Source organism: Dendropsophus ebraccatus, chromosome 3 (assembly GCF_027789765.1).
Source record: "Dendropsophus ebraccatus isolate aDenEbr1 chromosome 3, aDenEbr1.pat, whole genome shotgun sequence".
NCBI lineage: Eukaryota > Metazoa > Chordata > Amphibia > Anura > Hylidae > Dendropsophus > Dendropsophus ebraccatus.
The window spans coordinates 119,983,646-120,004,115 of NC_091456.1; the positions used below are offsets into that span (position 1 = coordinate 119,983,646).

Below are 20,470 nucleotides of genomic sequence, written 5' to 3' on the forward strand. Positions count from 1 at the left end.
GGAATTTGAAAATTTTAATTTTCTTTGCAGAGATTTTATTGTAATCCAATATTTTTGATAATTATAAACCTATTACCAGAGAAATGCACCCCAATAATTATTGTCCCGTTTCTGCAGTTTATAGAAATACCCCATATGTGACCCTATTGCGCTATTTTACGCAACCACAAGCCTCAGATATAAAGGAGCGCCTAGTGAATTTCAATGCCTCCGTTATATTTGGTCATTTTTGACCTTACCACTTCAGGTTGGCAGAGGATCTGGGGTGCCAAAACCTAAAAAACACCCCTAAAGGGACACCATTTAGAAAACTACACCCCTCAAGGAATGTAACAAGGGGTGGGGTGAGCATCTGGACCCCACAGGTGCTTCACAGATTTTCCGAACAATAAGGCGTGAAAAAAGAAAAATCTATTTTTTACACTAAAACGTTGTTCTAGCCTTCAATTTTTCATTTTCTTAAAGGGATAAGAGGCAAAAAAAGACACAAAATGTGTAGCGCAGTTTCTCTCGAGTACGGAAATACCCCACATGTGGCGATAAAGTGCCAAAGGGGCGCAGGACGAGCCTCCAAAGGGAAGGAGCGCCAATTGGCTTTTGGAAGCTGAATTTCACTGAAAAGGATTTCAAGGGCCATGTCGCATTTACAGAGCCCTCGTGCTGCCAAGACACTGGAAACCCCTCACAAGTGACCCCATTCTGGAAACCACACCCCTCAAGGAATCTAACAAGGGGTTCAGTGAGCATATGGACCCCACTGGTGACGGGCACAAATGTGGAACAATGTGACGTGAAAGGGAAAAATTTCATTTTTTCACTTTCATGGCACAAATGTGCCCGTCATCAAGGGGTCCATATCCTCACTGCACCCCTTGTTAGATTCCCTGAGGGGTGCAGTTTCCAGAATGGGGTCACTTGTGGGGGGTTTCCAGTGTTTTGGCAGCACGAGGGTTCTGTAAATGCGACATGGCGTTCATCATCCATTCTAGCCAAATCCAACCTCCAAAATCCAAATGGCGCTCCTTCCCTTCGGAGGCTTGCCCTGCGCCCACATGGCGCTTTATGTCCACATGTGGGGTATTTACGGACTCGGGGGAAATTGCTCTACACATTTTGTTTTCTTTTCCTCTTCTAACCCCTTGTGAAAATGATAAATTCAAGGCTAAACCAACATTATAGTGTAAAAAATGTAATATTTCATTTTCACGCCACATTGTTCCACATTTGTGCCCGTCACCAGTGAGGTCTATATGCTCACTACACCCCTTGTTACATTCCTTGAGGGGTGCAGTTTCCATAATGGGGTCACTTGTGGGGGGTTTCCAGTGTTTTGGCAGCACGAGGGTTCTGTAAATGCGACATGGCGTTCATCATCCATTCTAGCCAAATCCAACCTCCAAAATCCAAATGGCGCTCCTTCCCTTCGGAGGCTTGCCCTGCTCCCACATGGCGCTTTATGTCCACATGTGGGGTATTTACGGACTCGGAGGAAATTGCTCTACACATTTTGTTTTCTTTTCCTCTTCTAACCCCTTGTGAAAATGATAAATTCAAGGCTAAACCAACATTATAGTGTAAAAAATGTAATATTTCATTTTCACGCCACATTGTTCCACATTTGTGCCCGTCACCAGTGAGGTCTATATGCTCACTACACGCCTTGTTACATTCCTTGAGGGGTGCAGTTTCCATAATGGGGTCACTTGTGGGGGGTTTCAACTGTCTTGGCAACACAGGGGCCTTTTGAATGCAACATGGCCCCTCGAAATCCATTCCATCCAAATCCAGCCTTCAAAAACCAAATGGCGCTCCGTCACTTCAGAGGCTTACCCCGCACCCGCATGGCGCTTTATGTACACATGTGGGGTATTTCCGTACTCAGGGGAAATTGCGCTACACATTAAATGTTTTTTTTTAATCTTTTAACCCCTTGTGAAAATGAAAAAATCATGACAAGATTAATGATTTAGAGTAAAAATTTTACAAAAATTACACTAAATGTTGGTCTAGCCTTGATTTTTTTCCATTTCCACAAGGGGTTAAAAAAGAAAATGAACACAAAACGTGTAGGGTACAGGATAATGTGCCATATGGGCACAGGGCAAATCACCAAAGGGACAGAGCGCCATTTAGAGGCTGGAATGGAGGATGGAGGCCATGTCGCAATTACAAAGCTCCTGTGCTGCCAGGACAGTAGAAACCCCCGACAAGTGACCCCATTCTGGAAACTACACCCCATAAGGAATCTAACAAGGGGTGCAGTGAGCATATGGACCCCACTGGTGACGGGCACTTACGTAGAACATGTGCCGAGAAAATAAAAAATACAATTTTTTTCATTTTCACGTCCCTAATGTGGCCGTCACCAGGGGGCCATATCCCCACTGCCCAACTTGTTAGATTCCTTATCGGGTGTAGTTTCCAGAATGGGGTCACTTGTGGGAGGTTTCTACTGTCCTGGCCGCACAGAGGCTTTGTAATTGCATCATGGCCTCCTCTAATGGGAATGGCGGCCATACCTATTTAGCTGGGGAAAAGGGACAATTCTAATTTATTTGGGGGTATTAGGCCAATTATTAGTTTATAAGGTTGAAAATGACAGGTGTCCATCAAACTCAACCTGTGTTGATCCAGAGGAAGGAAAAAACCCCTTGTGAGGCAGACGACAGTAGCCTCATCACAGGGGAAAAATTCCTTCCCGACTCCATATTGGCGATCAGAATAATCCCTGGATCAACGTGACCCCTGAAATAGGAATAAGGGACAGAATTTAGATAATGTGGAACCCCAATGACGTGTGGTACGCCTTGGAGCGATCCAGTATGCAGAGGCCGGGGGGATCAGGACAGGTGTCACACTGGAAAATGGTGTCCTTCCTGATCCCCCTGTTACGCCACACTCTGCACTTCTTCTGGGGTCTCCCGTTCTCCAGTGTGGGGGACGTCACCTGGAAAATGTTGTCCTGGTGCGATACGGCGTCCCTCACATCCAGAAGCGCTGGGTCCGCTCCATGGCTGCTAAATATTAGGGCTCTATTACTGCTTCTGATATGTTCGGATCGTGCCGCAAGCTACAGGGCAGCGAGGGACCGGAAGAGGGGGTGCTGGTATAAAAGTTATCCCCGTACAGGTGGTAACCTTTATCCAGCAGTGGGAAGATCAGTTCCCGGACGATCTTCCCACTTGTTCCGAGGATGGGGGGGGAGGGGGCATCTGGGGGCTGCATTCGGGTGTCCCTTCCTACATACACTCTAAGGGTACGTGCACACTGCGGAATCGCGACAGATAACCCTTCGTGCATTCCACAGCTGGCACCCGCTGGCGGACTGATGCAGGTGCACGTCTCCATCCGTGTCATAGACTCCATTCTATGCACGGGCGGATTCCGCTCTCCGTCCAACGTGTTCATTCTTTGGATGGACGACGGATTCCGCCCGTGCATAGAATGGAGTCTATGACACGGGTAGAGACATGCGCCGCATCAGTCCGCCGGCGGGTGCCAGCTGCGGAATGCACAAAGGGTTATCCTTCTCCATTCCGCAGTGTGCACGTACCCTAAATCTGTAAGAGTACCCAGAGGTACTCTCACAGAGCTCTTAGAATTTCACGCCATACCGTCATCTCTTATTGGGACGGTACTGGCGGAAAAGACGTGTCAGGGGGGCAGCGTACGCTACGCTACCCCCCAGATATTTCACTGGATGATGAGGATGAATGGAGGAAAGAAGGATCCCCCCCATTCATCCTCACTGAGGCAATAATAACGTATCCATCTGACGTCGAAAACACCCTGGGTGCGATCTTTATACGGGGATTGGTATATAGGGTATGTAGTGGTGTAGTGTCAAACTTTATTCAATGTAGTGTGGTGTAATGTAGTGTTTTTTACGTGTTTTTTTACATTAAGTATAAAAAAAAACCTACGCCAACAAAGGAGTTGCTGATAAATGCCGCACTTATGTGCGGCACTTATCAGCAGATCGTGGCAGTAGAACATAGAAAAAAAACACCCTACGCCAAAAAGGAGGAGTTGCTGATTAGCAGCGCACTTTCGTGCGATGCTGATCAACACTCAGCGGCGATAGGGTGCGGAAAATAGAAAAAAAAAATTTGAAAAAAAAAACTTTCTACATTCTGAACATCCCTGTAGCTGCTGATAAGTGTATTACACTTATCAGCCGCTAGGGGGCAGCAGAGCGCAAAATACGGAAAAAGCCGACGCTGGAGCCGAAAATAGCCGAGAGAAGCTGAACGTGACGTCACGGAGGAAGCCGAAGACCCGAACGAACACGAGGACGCCGCAAACCCGGAAGACGCCGATCAGGAGCCCGGGACAGGTGAGTAATGTACAAATACCTGCTCTGGACCCCTCGGCTACCTAGCTGAGGGGTCCAGGGCAGGTATTTACTATTTTGTGGGACTCTGATCGCCGTGCCACCGGCCCGATCGCCGTGAACGGCTGTCCGGTACCGGCCGGCCGTTCACGGCGATCGGGCCGGTGGCACGGTGACCACCATTACTTTTTACAGTAATGGCGGTCGGTGCCGTCCTCGGACAGCACCGACCGCCATTTTTTTCCAGGTCATCGGGTCACCGATGACCCGGAAAGGTTCCGATCGCCGCTATTGGCTGATCTGAATTGATCAGCCTATAGCGGCGATCGTAAGCGCGGGGGGTGTTAACCACCCCCCGTGCCGTGAAGCTAAGATGGCCTGCTATGATTTATAGCAGGCCATCTTCCCCGATCGCTGTGTGCGAACACGCAGCGATCGGGGAAACATCGGGCGTAAATTTACGCCCTGATGCGCCAAGTACCAGGGCGCGAGGGCGTAAGTTTACGCCCGATGTCGTTAAGGGGTTAAGAGCGACTTGGGTACCGTCCCTTTAAGAGCGACTTGGGTACCGTCCCTTTAAGAGCGACTTGGGTACTGTCCCTTTAACATCAACTTATTTAATGCCTTTTTAAGAACGGATTGCGAATCGTCCCTTTAAGAGTGGCTTGGGTACTGTCCCTGTAAGAGCGACTTATGTAATTCCCCTTACACAGCGGCTTGGGCACCGTCCCTGCTACATGGCTGCCTCAGCTCTACTATTTTACTGACTGAACTCTACTACTTATAATAGTCAAGATCATTGCTCGGTTACCATGACAATCTTACTCATGTCAGTGAGACAAAATCGTTAAGGACCTTCCATATATTACATCTTCTATTGGCCAATAGTGGACATGTGACTGTGGATGTTGTGATACATTGCCTGACAAGACCTTAGAGTTCCTATTGGCTGCTGTATTTTAGCTATTTGCATACGTGCTGTGATTGGCTGTTAGCGGTTAGAGTGTGGCCACTATTCCCAATGGGCCATTATTTTCTATGGGAAATTAGGGGTCTTTAAACGTAAATTTCTTAAAAATGACAAATCCGATCGAATCGAAAAATAGATAGCACACCTCACACCGCCAAGGGCTTCGAAACGCAGTTTGAACTGAATCTGTGCACAAAGAGAAGAAGAAGAAAGAAGAAAGAAGAAGAAGAAGAAGCTTTTCAAGCACTATAACTATGTAATGCAGTCAGTCCATCCAAAAGGGCCCTATGAACTGCAAAATTATCCCAAGCCTTGCTATTTTATCATTGCTTAGCTGACTGCATTAGTTATAGAATTTGTACTCACCCCATCATGAACGAGAGCTTTCCATGTGTGTTCTAGCTTCTTTATTAACCTGAGAAAGAATACGTATGTAAGTAGCAGTTACAGAGTTACCAACAATTTGAAAGCCCTGCTCTTAAAACTGGACCAATATGTCCACCGATGCCCTCAAACTCTTATTTTTGCACACCTGCCAACAGCCCCACTCTTGCCAGAACAACTTGTGGACAAAAAGTGGAAAAGTTGGCACGTATGCATCTGTTATATAGGCACTAGCAATAGCTAATAGTGTGTTTACACAAAGAGATTTATCTGACGGATTTTTGAAGCCAAAGCCAGGAATGGATTTGAGAAGAGGAGAAATCTCAGTATTTCCTTTGTGATCTGTTCCCTGTTCAAAGGACAGGGGGGGGGGTTGTTCTGTTTTGTGTTTCTGCACTTCCTGGTTGAGCAGTTGTACACAGTACTAAAAGTTACAGAATGCAATGCTTTCCCTCAGCTGATCATCACAGTCCCCCACTCTGCCCATTCCCCGCCCAAATCTGTTGCAGAACATCTAGGCTGTGTTCACACATTGCAGTTTCATTGTTTTACTGAATTATTTGCATTACTTTATCATTTCATTGTTGTCCCACCCACAAACACAGCACGCTGTATTCTCTACCTGTAACGCTGATATTGGAATAAAGAACTTTTAGAATTTTTTTGTTCTTTTCATTTCCACGCACATATTATGATCAAGCATATTTTATCTTTGAAGTTGAACCCCACAATAAGACTCTGATCCTCTCTGCCATTTAGCATCATTTATTTGTGTTACTGCGTGATTTTTGTGAATACGCTGCAGTACTGCAATGACACTCCAAAACGTGTGAACATAGCCCTAATTTTACTGCACACTTCTGCACAATCAGAGAAATCAGTGCAACACCTGCTTCTGTCTCTCCTTGCCTGCTCAGGTGTATTGAGGGGCCGGTCAGAGATGGTGAATCACTCAGGGGATTGGGGGATCCAGCCAAGCCTCCTGGGACATCACGCCCTGCCCCCTATCTGCATCATCAGCCTGATCTCAGCAAACACACACAATGTGAAACAGAGGCATGGAAGATTTGTCCCCTAGGGTGGGAGAGCAGAGGGAGCAGGAGACAATGTGGATTGGCACAGAGGCCATTTTTCTTCACTTTCTGGATTTCTATCAGCTACCAGTGTGGTAGAACTGTACAGATACAGTAATACATTGTATAGACACATCTATATAACTTTTAATGTACTTTTAATAGAAAACAAGTTTTCTTTATCCAGAGTTGCCCTTTAATTGATTTCATAACGACCATTGTATGTTGAAACCATTGTATGTTGAGACTAGTGATGAGCAAGTACTAAAATGCTCGGGTGCTCATTACTCAAGACGAATATCTCCCGATACTCGAGTGCTCGTTTCGAGTAACGAACCCCATTGAAGTCAAAGCATTTTCGCAGGGGACCCAAGTTCGGTAGGGGAAAGGTCGTGTGAAAACCTGTCAACCTCAGAAAATGATGGAAACACCATGGAAATGGACAGGAAAATGCAGGGGCAGCATGTATGCATGCCTCTGAAGCTGCCTAATGGCACAATTATGCCTAATTCTGTGCAAAAGCCTGGTTAAAACAGAGGTAGGCATATGGACCACCCAAAAACTCAGCCTGATACAGCATGGCAGTGAGAACACAGGGAACCATTAAAACAGAGGTAGCATATCATGAATTAGCCAAAAATTCAGCCTGACACAGCATGGCAGTGAGGACAGAGTGAACCATTAAAAGTGAGTGAGGAAGCAAGTGAGCCACACACTGCATGGCATTAAGCACACAGAGAACTCCCGGGAGCAGCAGTAGCCAACATGGATGCCAGTGAAGGCCCAGCAGTAGTCAACATGGATGCCAGTTAAGGCCCAGCAGTAGCCGACATGGAGGCAAGGGCAGGCACAGCAGTAGACAACATGGATGCCAGTAAAAGCCAAGCAGTAGTCAACATGGATGCCAGTTAAGGCCCAGCAGTAGTCAACATGGATGCCAGTTAAGGCCCAGCAGTAGTCAACATGGATGCCAGTTAAGGCCCAGCAGTAGCCAACAAAAATGTCAGTTAAGGCCCAGCAGTAGCCAACATGGATGCCAGTTAAGGCCCAGCAGTAGTCAACATGGAGGCAAGAGCAGGCACAGCAGTAGTTGGATGGCATTAACCCCTTAAGGACCGGGCCTGAAATGGCCTTAAGGACCGGAGCAAATTTTATGAATATGGCCTGTGTCACTTTATTCATTAATAACTTCGGGATGCTTTTACCTATCCGGCTGATTCTGAGACTGTTTTCTCGTGACATATTGTACTTTGCATTTCTGGTAAAATGGAGTCGATACTTATAACGAATCTTTATGAAAAAAAACAAAATAGCGTGAAAAATTGAGAAAAAATGCATTTTTCCAACTTTAAAACTTTTCTGCTTATACAGAAAATGGTTATACCACATAAATTATATATTAACCCCTTCACGTCAGCCATACGGCTATATACGTTCAAATTGCCGATGCCCCGTGCAGTTGCAATGTATATATACGTTCCTGGCTTGGAGGGGAATTTGAAGTGTGTAGGACTGCTTTAGTGACTGCTTTACTGCATGAAACCTTTCTTTATATATTCTAGTAGGTCTCCCACGGGATTTCCTTCACCTCCCTTCTGCACGATCACTGTCAGAGCTAAGAAAGTGCAGCGGTACATGTAATGGAAGCTGCAAACTCTTCTTCTCTATGCTACAGCTGTCAGCAGTGCTTAAAAGACTGATAAGCTGTAGTTTACTAAATGATAGCTTTCTTTAGAAGCTTCAGCATCTGTCCCATGAGATTTCATTCATTCCCGTGCTGTAGGATCGCTAGCAGAGCTTAGATTTACAGTGCTGCACATAATAGAAGCAGCCGATATTCTGCTATAGCTCTCAGCACTGTAAATCTAAGCTCTGCTAGCGATCCTACAGCACGGGAATGAATGAAATCTCATGGGACAGATGCTGAAGCTTCTAAAGAAAGCTATCATTTAGTAAACTACAGCTTATCAGTCTTTGAAGCACTGCTGACAGCTGTAGCATAGAGAAGAAGAGTTTGCAGCTTCCATTACATGTACCGCTGCACTTTCTTAGCTCTGACAGGGATCATGCAGCAGGAGGGTGAAGGAGATCCCATGGGACTGCTGCTTAAATTTCTCAATATTTCTTAACTTTATAAGTTTCAGCAGCAGTCCCATGGGATCTTCTTCACCCTCCTGCTGCACGATCCCTGTCAGAGCTTAGAAGTGCAGCGGTACATGTAATGGAAGCTGCAAACTCTTCTTCTCTATGCTACAGCTGTCAGCAGTGCTTCAAAGACTGATAAGCTGTAGTTTACTAAATGATAGCTTTCTTTAGAAGCTTCAGCATCTGTCCCATGAGATTTCATTCATTCCCGTGCTGTAGGATCGCTAGCAGAGCTTAGATTTACAGTGCTGAGAGCTATAGCAGAATATCGGCTGCTTCTATTATGTGCAGCACTGTAAGGGTAGCTTCACACGGGCGGGCTCGCAGCGAGATTCTCGCTGCGAGCCCGGCAGGTCCTGGCAGTTCCCATAAACTACATACTTGCTGCGGACCGCAGCGAGTATGTAATTGTACCGCGCTTAACCCCTTCTACTCCCGCCGGCTCCCCCGCTGTAAGCAGCATACATTACCTGTCCTTGCTGCACGGGTCCGGCGTCCTGCTCTCCCGTCCGGCCAATTAGTGTGTTGCCCAGCCGCAGCCACTGATTGGCCGGGCGGGAGAGCAGGACGCCGGACCCGTGCAGCAAGGACAGGTAATGTATGCTGCTTACAGCGGGGGAGCCGGCGGGAGTAGAAGGGGTTAAGCGCGGTACAATTACATACTCGCTGCGGTCCGCAGCAAGTATGTAGTTTATGGAAACTGACAGGACCTGCCGGGCTCGCAGCGAGAATCTCGCTGCGAGCCCGCCCGTGTGAAGCTACCCTAAGGGTGGTATTACACGAAGCGATTTTTTTCAATTAACAATTAACGATAAACAATCTCCAACGATCGCAATAGCGGTTGCCTAATAATCGTTCGTTTTACTACACGGAAAGATTATCGGTTATATTGGAGCAACAAAATTCAAGAACACTCCCCTTTCAATTTGCGAATGAACAGGGAACGGCTAACGACATCTTATTCAAACGAACGATGTGCGAACGATGTGTAAAAGACAAACGATAAAAATAGATTCAAAACCTATTAAACGACCAGCGACCAATCGTTCGTCGTTTAATCGTTGTCTACTATTACACTTAAAGATAATCGTTCAAATACGACCGATTGAACGATTATTCGAACGATAATCGCTTCGTGTAATACCACCCTAAATCTAAGCTCTGCTAGCGATCCTACAGCACGGGAATGAATGAAATCTCATGGGACAGATGCTGAAGCTTCTAAAGAAAGCTATCATTTAGTAAACTACAGCTTATCAGTCTTTGAAGCACTGCTGACAGCTGTAGCATAGAGAAGCAGAGTTTGCAGCTTCCATTACATGTACCGCTGCACTTCTAAGCTCTGACAGGGATCGTGCAGCAGGAGGGTGAAGGAGATCCCATGGGACTGCTGCTGAAATTTCTCAATATTTCTTAACTTTATAAGTTTCAGCAGCAGTCCCATGGGATCTCCTTCACCCTCCTGTTGCACGATCCCTGTCAGAGCTTAGAAATGCAGTACTACACATAGTAGAAGCAGGGATGTGTGTACTACAGCTCTTATTAGTGCTTTATTGATTGCCACCCTGTAGATTACTAAATGATAGCTTTCTTTAGAAATTTCAGCTGCTGTTTCATAAGATTTCATTCATTCCCGTGCTGTACGATCCCTGACACAGCTTAGATTACAGTGCTACACATAATAGCAGTAAACGATCTTCTCTGATGTTATATGTGAGGATGATCAATATATATTCACGATCTTGAATAAAATATCCCTGATCACTCATATTTGGCAAAGCTCCTCACCCCCCCCCCCCCACACACACACACCTTTTTTGTTTCTTTTTGAAGCTGGTGTCCTGTTTTCCTTTGGGCACTAGATGTCATGGCTAGATGGATTGGGGCCATATAGTGAGAGTCCTGGATATTAACAGGTTCGCTTATCTCTTACCAGACTGGGGGTGCAATAAAACGTCCTCATGGTGTAATGGCTTTATGACAAGGGGTCTGGCTGCAATATGCATCCAGAGTTCACGCAGGAGACAATCAGAGGTCACTGTAGACGTCTATGGAGAAACTTGACCTCTTCAGAAAGATGACAAGCTGTCATATTCCAGAGGTGAGATTCGCTACAGGTCAGCAGGGTAGGGAGAGGGACCCACCATTGTAAAAGCAAGAAAGTGGCTCTAGGGGAACCCAGGAAAACCTGTAACTCCCCTAATCGGGTACACACCAGACCCATGGTTGGTATGCCCGTGACCGGCAGGTGATGCCCCGTAGTTTGATGCCCCTGGAATGCTGATCGGAAACACGCCTGCCAAGTTATGAGGATTTGAAAATTTTCAGGCAAGCGTCTCCGGTCATAAAAGATGGACCATTAGCTCATTAGCATAGTCCCTGTCACCCCCCCTGTGAGGTCAGAGGAGGGAGGGAGACAACTGCTCTCACCATGCTTGATAAGGCAGGGAATATGATGGGAGAGTGTTCAACACTTGGGGAACTTGTTATGAGTGTGTTGGCCCGCCGTTCCTGCTAATCCCCATAGCGTTCCAGTTCCAAACAGCCCGATAGCAAAGTAGGTTCTGGTTTTCTCCTTTTTATTTTAAGAACTGTTTTTACTGTGTATGTATGTGTCTGTATATTTTGTACCATCTCTTTTTTATTGTGACCTGTACTGTATGCACTGTCCTTTTTTATTTGATATTAAATTTCACTTTAATAAGAGCTTTCCTGTGTTCTAAAAAGGCCCTATGTCTCTGAAGTAAAACGTTACCAGGGGTAAGTGATTACCATAAGATTGTGATAGATTTGTAGTTGTAGTAATTTGTAGTTGCCTTAGGTGTGCATAAGGGTAAGGTGTCACGTCAGCCTTATTGTGACGTGTGGTGGCAGCAGAAAACGTGTACCTGGGTGTTAGGTTCTGGTTGGTAGCTGATCCAAGACGGTCCGAGGTGAGCCCGGTTGCCTACTAGCCAGAACCTAAGTCACGAGGATCGTGACAAATTGGTGGCAGCGGTGGGATATCTTAGAACATTAAGTCTGTGGAGTAATAAATTGCTCCGTACACTTAAGGGCTGAGTTATCTGTAGCAGACTTTCTCAGTCTACAGGAAGTGCATACACTTGGTTATAACAGACATATATATATGTGAAACAGTTTTTCCCCTCCCCTGTTCTCTGTTCTTCTATCCTATCTTTTATTTGGCAAATCCCTGCTAAAATGGCGGAGGCATATCGAAACTACACGAGAGATGGGCTGCGCAGTCTTTGTGAGCAAAGAGGTCTGGAAGGAGGGAATCGCAGTAAAGACCAGCTGATCCAAGCATTGATGGAAGATGATGCCCGGCCAGAGCAGCCTGTGGTCACCACACCATCATCGGAGGCAGCAGAGGGTCCGGTTCTGGAATCCATGGGGCACCAACGTACCGGTAGCGCCAGTCCCCAGAATGGTACGGACTCTCCTTTACCTTTGATTCTCCAACAGATGACCGACTGCGACCAAGCTTTGCGGTTGGAGCTTATACGGGAATTTGCAGCAGCAGCAGCACGACAGCAGGAGGCTGATCGAGAATTCGCAGCACGCGAACGCCAAGCTGAACGAGAATTCACCGCACGACAGGCAGAGGCCGAGAGGCAGCATCAGCTGGAACTAGCACGTGCCCAGAGGTCCAGTAATTTCCCACCCAACCGTGAGTCCAGTGAGACGGGACACCTTAAACCCCGTTTAGATCACTTCCCGGTGATGGAGAAGGATGGGGACCTGGACACGTTTCTCAGAGGCTTTGAGAAAATTTGCAGACAGTACCAGTTGCCTTGTGAGCAGTGGGCGCGGTACTTGACCCCAGGACTGAGAGGTAAAGCCCTGGAGGTTTTTGTCTCCTTGCCCAGAGACAAGGACGGTGACTATGAGGCCATTAAGCAAGCCCTCATCCAGAAATACAATCTCTCGCCAGAGATGTATCGGAAACGATTCCGGGCTATGCAGCGTGGACCTCATGACAGTTACTCAGATGTCGTTGATGGATTGAACACCAACTTTCACCAGTGGATCGAAGGACTGTCTATCCACACCTTTGAGGATCTCAAAGACCTGATGGTCAAGGATCAGTTTTTGCACCTGTGTCCCGCAGAAGTTCGTCAGTTCATCTTGGACCGAGAACCCAGAGACGCAGCGCAAGCAGCCAAGCTGGCCGACGCCTACACTGCCAATCGGGCCCCGCATCAGAAGCCGGCAGTGACCAGCTGGAAAGGGGGTAAGCAGACTTCTACCAACTCTGTCCCTGCTACTCGACCCTCTGGGGGTTTTACCCCTGTGGTCCCCACCAAACCTGTTGCTGATACCCGCATCTGTTTTATGTGTCGCAAAGGGGGACATATTAGTCGAGACTGTCCCGAGAGGAAGAAACCAACCCCTGTGCCCAAATCACCGTTTTCCCCATCTACTGTTTTGTTCGTGGGTGGACGGGGAGGGAAGCTCAGTGATAACATGCAGGCCGTTACCGTGGGTAACAAAATCACGATGGGCTTGAGGGACACTGGGGCGGAGATCACCCTTGTTCGCCCTGAACTGGTGAACGAAGAGGACTTAATCCCTGGGAAAACACGAACTGTGACTGGGATTGGAGGAGTGAGCCCCGCTTTGCCCATGGCGAGGGTATTTCTTGACTGGGGGGCTGGGAGTGGAATAAGGGAGGTGGGAGTGACGGATCATATTCCCACGGATGTCTTATTAGCCACTGATCTTGGTTCCTTAGTCTCCCACTATGTACCTGCTGATGTCAGGGAGGATTCACAGGTTCCTGGCATTTCGTGTGAGTCCCCCTCATTGGTTGGTGCTAGTGCGGAGGTCTATAAAGATGACCTCACTGTTTGTACTAACCCTTTAAATGTGATAAACATGAGTACTAATCCTGATGCCAATTACATAGGTAATGAATCTGATGTATATAACCAGGACTGTACCAGGCTTCCATCTGTCCCCCTCACCCCTGATCCTCAGCAGGTGGGCGGAACAGATTGTAAGTACATAGCTGTGGTGACGCGTAGTGGGCGGGGCCACTCTGACACAGTGAGTGGAAGCTCCTCTGCGGTGTGTATACCAGCAGCTGGAGGGTCAGCTGACAGCTCACAGCTGACTCAAGGCATCAGAGCAGACGAGGTGATGTCTGGCAACTCTCAAAGTGACTGGGCCCAATTTCAGGCAGCTTTGCTGACTGATGGGACGTTACAGAAACTGAGAGAGCTGGCTGATAGCACCCCGGCTGAATCGGATACCGAGCGGATAACCTGGGATCAGGGCCGTCTCTATAGGCAGATGATTCCCACTGAGGATCAACCGGAATGGGTGCAGAGTAGGCAGCTGGTAGTGCCTCGTCCATTCCGGGAGCGACTACTGCAAGTGGCCCATGAGATACCCCTCGCAGGCCACTTGGGTATCCGCAAGACCCAGGACCGGTTGAAACAGCGTTTCTATTGGCCGGGTATGGGAAAAGAAGTGGCTAACTTCTGCCGGTCATGTCTGGTCTGTCAAAGGATGGGAAAGCCTGGGCATGTTCCCAAGGCTCCCCTCATCCCTTTACCGATCATAGATGAGCCGTTCCAGCGGGTGGCCGTAGATATTGTAGGACCGTTAGCAGTACCCAGTAGTTCTGGCAAAAGCTACATTCTGACCGTGGTAGATTATGCTACTAGGTACCCAGAAGCAGTTGCCCTATCCTCCATCAGGGCCGATAAAGTTGCGGATGCACTTCTCACCATCTTTTCCCGAGTAGGATTTCCTAAGGAGATGCTGACGGATCAGGGAACACAGTTTATGTCTAACTTGATGGAGTGCCTCTGCAAGAAAATACAGGTGCAGCATCTGGTCGCCAGTGCCTATCACCCACAGACTAATGGTCTGTGTGAGCGGTTCAATGGCGTCCTCAAGCAGATGCTCAAGATGCTTGTGGAGTCCCACGGACGGGACTGGGAGCGGTACCTCCCGCACCTGCTATTTGCTTACAGAGAAGTACCTCAGGCATCCACTGGGTTCTCTCCGTTTGAGCTCCTCTATGGAAGACGAGTACGGGGTCCCCTAGATCTCATCAAGGAATCCTGGGAGGGAGAAGTGGGTCACCCTGACGTCTCGGTCGTAGACTATGTACTAAGATTCAGGGAGAGGATAGAAACCCTGACCGGCCTGGTTCAGGAGAACATGGCCCAGGCGCAGGATAATCAGAAAAGGTGGTACGACCGAAATGCCCGAGAGCGCATTTACGCCGTCGGACAAAAGGTGTGGGTACTAGTACCCATGCCTCAAAACAAGCTGCAGGCCGCATGGGAAAGTCCTTACACCATTCACCAGCGGGTGAATGATGTGAACTATGTCGTCACTATTGATCATATTCGCAAGAAGCACAAAGTGTTTCATGTTAACATGATCAAGGCCCATGTGGAGCGTGACACGTGTGTCATGCCAGTGTGCAGTCTGCCAGAGGAAGGGGAGAGTGACAGTCTAGTTGACGTCGTAGCTGATGCAAAGACCGAGGGGACCCTAGCCGAGGCCCAGCTGAACCCACAGCTAACAGAGACCCAGAAGTCCCAACTGTGGGCGGTGCTGAACCCTTTCCTGTCCACGTTCACGGGGAAACCAGGGAGGACTAGCCTTGCGGTGCACCATGTAGACACGGGCGCGCACCTCCCTATCCGACAGTCAGCCTACCGGGTCTCCTTAGAGGTGCGGGCGGACATGAAGAGGGAGATAGAGGAAATGTTGGGCATGGGCGTGATCCAGAGATCCCATAGCTCATGGGCCTCACCGGTTGTTCTTATCCCTAAGAAAGACCGGACAACTCGTTTTTGTGGGGACTATCGGAAACTGAATGCCATCACGGTGTTCGATGCGTATCCGATGCCCCGCATTGAAGAGTTACTGGATCAGCTCGCCGGTGCCCAATACATCACGATTATGGACTTAAGTAGGGGATACTGGCAGATTCCCATGTCCAAAGAAGCCCAGGAGAGGTCAGCCTTCATCACGCCATTTGGGCTGTACGAGTATGTCGTCATGCCCTTTGGCATGAAGAATGCCCCTGCCACATTTCAGCGCTTGGTTAACCAGCTGCTCGAGGAGTTTGAAGGGTTTGCAGTAGCTTACCTGGATGACATCGCTGTGTTTAGTCAGACCTGGGAGGATCACCTGTCCCACCTGTCACAGGTGCTACAGCGGATCCAAACAGCCGGGCTGACAATCAAGCCTGGAAAGTGTCAGATGGCCATGACAGAGGTCCAGTACCTTGGACACAGAGTAGGGGGAGGGACCTTGAGACCTGAACAAGGTAAGGTGGAGGCTGTTGTAGCCTGGCCCACCCCCAAGACCAAAAAGCAGGTGATGTCCTTTCTAGGGACTGCAGGGTACTATAGGAAGTTCATTCCCAACTATAGCACTCTTGCAAAACCCTTAACGGACCTCACAAAAAAGAGATTGCCACAAGTGATTAGTTGGACCCCAGATTGTGAGCAAGCTCTAACGGCGCTAAAGCAGGCCCTGGCAAGCGCACCAGTCTTGCAAAGCCCCGACTTTAACCGCCAATTCATCGTCCAGACTGACGCCAGCGCATATGGCCTAGGCGCTGTGCTCAGTCAGGTCAATGCAGCAGGGGAAGAGCATCCCATACTTTACCTGAGTAGGAAACTGCTATCTAGGGAAGTAGCATACGCCACGGTGGAGAAAGAGTGCTTAGCCATCGTGTGGGCCCTGCAGAAGTTGCAGTCGTACCTGTATGGGCGCCGATTTACGGTCATTACTGATCACAACCCTCTGAGTTGGTTACACCGGGTAGCTGGTGACAACGGGAAGTTGCTGAGGTGGAGTTTGGCGCTGCAGCAGTATGAGTTCACCATCCAACACAAGAAGGGAAGTAATCATGGTAATGCCGATGGATTGTCCTGGCAGGGCGAAGTGGTCGAGGATGGCGTGGGATATTGATGGATGGATCAATAGTCCCGTGCCATATCTCAAAGGGGGAGGTGTGAGGATGATCAATATATATTCACGATCTTGAATAAAATATCCCTGATCACTCATATTTGGCAAAGCTCCTCACCCCCCCCCCCCCCCCCCCCACACCTTTTTTGTTTCTTTTTGAAGCTGGTGTCCTGTTTTCCTTTGGGCACTAGATGTCATGGCTAGATGGATTGGGGCCATATAGTGAGAGTCCTGGATATTAACAGGTTCGCTTATCTCTTACCAGACTGGGGGTGCAATAAAACGTCCTCATGGTGTAATGGCTTTATGACAAGGGGTCTGGCTGCAATATGCATCCAGAGTTCACGCAGGAGACAATCAGAGGTCACTGTAGACGTCTATGGAGAAACTTGACCTCTTCAGAAAGATGACAAGCTGTCATATTCCAGAGGTGAGATTCGCTACAGGTCAGCAGGGTAGGGAGAGGGACCCACCATTGTAAAAGCAAGAAAGTGGCTCTAGGGGAACCCAGGAAAACCTGTAACTCCCCTAATCGGGTACACACCAGACCCATGGTTGGTATGCCCGTGACCGGCAGGTGATGCCCCGTAGTTTGATGCCCCTGGAATGCTGATCGGAAACACGCCTGCCAAGTTATGAGGATTTGAAAATTTTCAGGCAAGCGTCTCCGGTCATAAAAGATGGACCATTAGCTCATTAGCATAGTCCCTGTCACCCCCCCTGTGAGGTCAGAGGAGGGAGGGAGACAACTGCTCTCACCATGCTTGATAAGGCAGGGAATATGATGGGAGAGTGTTCAACACTTGGGGAACTTGTTATGAGTGTGTTGGCCCGCCGTTCCTGCTAATCCCCATAGCGTTCCAGTTCCAAACAGCCCGATAGCAAAGTAGGTTCTGGTTTTCTCCTTTTTATTTTAAGAACTGTTTTTACTGTGTATGTATGTGTCTGTATATTTTGTACCATCTCTTTTTTATTGTGACCTGTACTGTATGCACTGTCCTTTTTTATTTGATATTAAATTTCACTTTAATAAGAGCTTTCCTGTGTTCTAAAAAGGCCCTATGTCTCTGAAGTAAAACGTTACCAGGGGTAAGTGATTACCATAAGATTGTGATAGATTTGTAGTTGTAGTAATTTGTAGTTGCCTTAGGTGTGCATAAGGGTAAGGTGTCACGTCAGCCTTATTGTGACGTGTGGTGGCAGCAGAAAACGTGTACCTGGGTGTTAGGTTCTGGTTGGTAGCTGATCCAAGACGGTCCGAGGTGAGCCCGGTTGCCTACTAGCCAGAACCTAAGTCACGAGGATCGTGACATTATATCTCTCAGCACTGTAAATCTAAGCTCTGCCAGGGATCATACAGTAGGGGAATGAATGAAATCTCATGGGACAGCAGCTGGAAAGTCATTATCTGGTGAAGGGTGAAGAGAGCCATCAATCAATAGTACAGCCCAGAACTCCAGAATTCTTTCCTCTCTTTTTCAGTCTCCCGCCATATCCCCCCTCCCCCAACACACACACACTCCCCCACACCTTAGTGTCAACTCCTCCCTTTTCCCTGGTTTCTGCCCAGAGATCATGGGCCAATGAACAATCTCTGGGCAGATGATTTCCATCATTCTCCAATCATAGTGAGCAGAAGAAAGTTTATTTGCAAAACAAACTTGCCCTCTGCTCTGAACTCTGAGCAGCTTGCAGTTTCAGTCTGGCTGCGAGTGAAAGAGAGGGGAAAATTCTTACAAAGCTTCTACAGTGAAGAATATATATCTATAGTGTAAAAAGTCAAGAAGAATTAGAAAAGTTCTATCTATATTTTATCTCCTGTCCATCTTAGTGATACAGTTAGGCAGGTAGGGAAGGAGAATCAAATACGTTACACACATTATACATATTATCTTTTGTCCATCTTAGTGATACAGTTAGGTAGGGTAGAAGAAAAGAAGGCAGAAGAAACAAGAAAAGAAGAAGAAGGAGCCGGAGAAGAATAAAGAGAAAAAAAGACTCAGAAAAGTTACAAATATACAATTGCATATATAGACTGATAACTTGTTATATCTAATAAAGAAATACAGTTAGGTTGCATTTCATATATAAATCTATAATATAGTATTACATATATATTTCTGTAGGTCTGTTGTTAAATCTTTTGTTGTATTAGATATACATCTATATCTATCGGTCAGTTAGGTGCGCTTGCTCATAGTGTTATATATATTTCTATAGGTTTGTTCTTAGGTGATTTGTTGTATTAGATATACATCTACTGTATATCCATCAGTCAATAAGGTGCGCTTGCTCATAGTGTTATATATATTTCTATAGGTTTGTTCTTAGGTGATTTGTTGTATTAGATATACATCTACTGTATATCCATCGTTCAATAAGGTGCGCTTGCTCATAGTGTTATATATATTTCTATAGGTCTGTTCTTAAGTGATTTGTTGTATTAGATATCCATAAATCACTAAGGTGCACTCACTGATACTGTTGCAAATATATTGCTTTAAGTCTGTCCCTAAATTGGTTACCTATCTACATTAAAAAATATACAAAAAAGAAAACTAAACAATAAAAAAAAATGTCTTGCAAAAGGTACAGTGTGGAGGAGGCATATGAACTGTTGTTCTCGAGCAGTGATCATTCTGAGAATGCCAGTGACATCAGTTTTAGAGGCTTTGAGGACAGTGACACTGAAAGCTCTGATAGTAATGGGCATGCTGCCCCATTAGCAAAAATCCGCAGAACCAGGATGCAAAATTTAGCCATGCCAAGCACCAGTACAGACATGCCAACTACAAGCAGTAAGCAGGTGTCTGCTGAACTTTTACCGGAGCAGCTCCCTGAATTTCCTACTCTGAATTGGCAAACACCAAATACAGGCTCCCCCTTTGTCCCAGAATTTAATGTGGTCCCTGGTGTTAATTTGGATGTAACAGGATTTGACCCTCTACATTTTTTTCAGCTGTTCATAACTAATGAACTAGTTGAGATTTTTGTTAAAGAGACAAATTTATATGCAGCCCAATTTATTTCCCAAAACCCCTTGTCATACTATGCTAGGACTGGACAGTGGACACCCACAAATGTAGATGAATTGAAAAAATTTCTAGGGTTAACACTTTTAATGGGTATTGTAAAAAAACCTACACTGCGGTCTTATTGGGAAGCAAGCCCCATCCATAGCACCCCATGTTTTCAAGCTGTTATGCCCAGATATCGATACGAAATCCTTATGAAATTTTTCCATTTCAATGACAACAGTCAATGCCCCCAAAGTTCTTCTCCTGATTATGACCGGTTGTATAAAATTAGGCCACTTCTAAATTATCTGTCTGAAAATTTTTTATCAGTCTATACACCCTCTGAAAATATATCAGTTGATGAGTCACTTGTTAAATTTAAAGGAAGGTTGCATTTCAAACAGTTTCTTCCATCAAAACGAGCCAGATATGGCATAAAACTTTACAAATTATGTAAGAGCACAACAGGCTACACTTCTGCGTTTCGAATTTACCAAGGGAAAGATAGTCAATTAAACCCCCCTGGATGCCCAACTGGAATTGGAACAAGTGCAAAAATTGTTTGGGAACTAATGGGCCCAATGTTGCACAAGGGATATAA

At 46.8% G+C, this 20,470-nt stretch overlaps 1 protein-coding gene across 8 annotated transcripts in view; it reads right to left on the reverse strand.

Moving 5' to 3' along the window:
• PIP5K1C (phosphatidylinositol-4-phosphate 5-kinase type 1 gamma) overlaps window positions 1-20,470 on the reverse strand; it is a 593,211-nt gene that overhangs the window by 327,253 nt on the left and 245,488 nt on the right. For all 8 annotated transcript variants that reach the window (XM_069962589.1, XM_069962584.1, XM_069962587.1 and 5 more), the window contains one exon: window positions 5,670-5,718. In XM_069962589.1, the coding sequence (XP_069818690.1) occupies window positions 5,670-5,718 (49 nt within the window). The remainder of the gene's footprint in view (window positions 1-5,669; window positions 5,719-20,470) is intronic.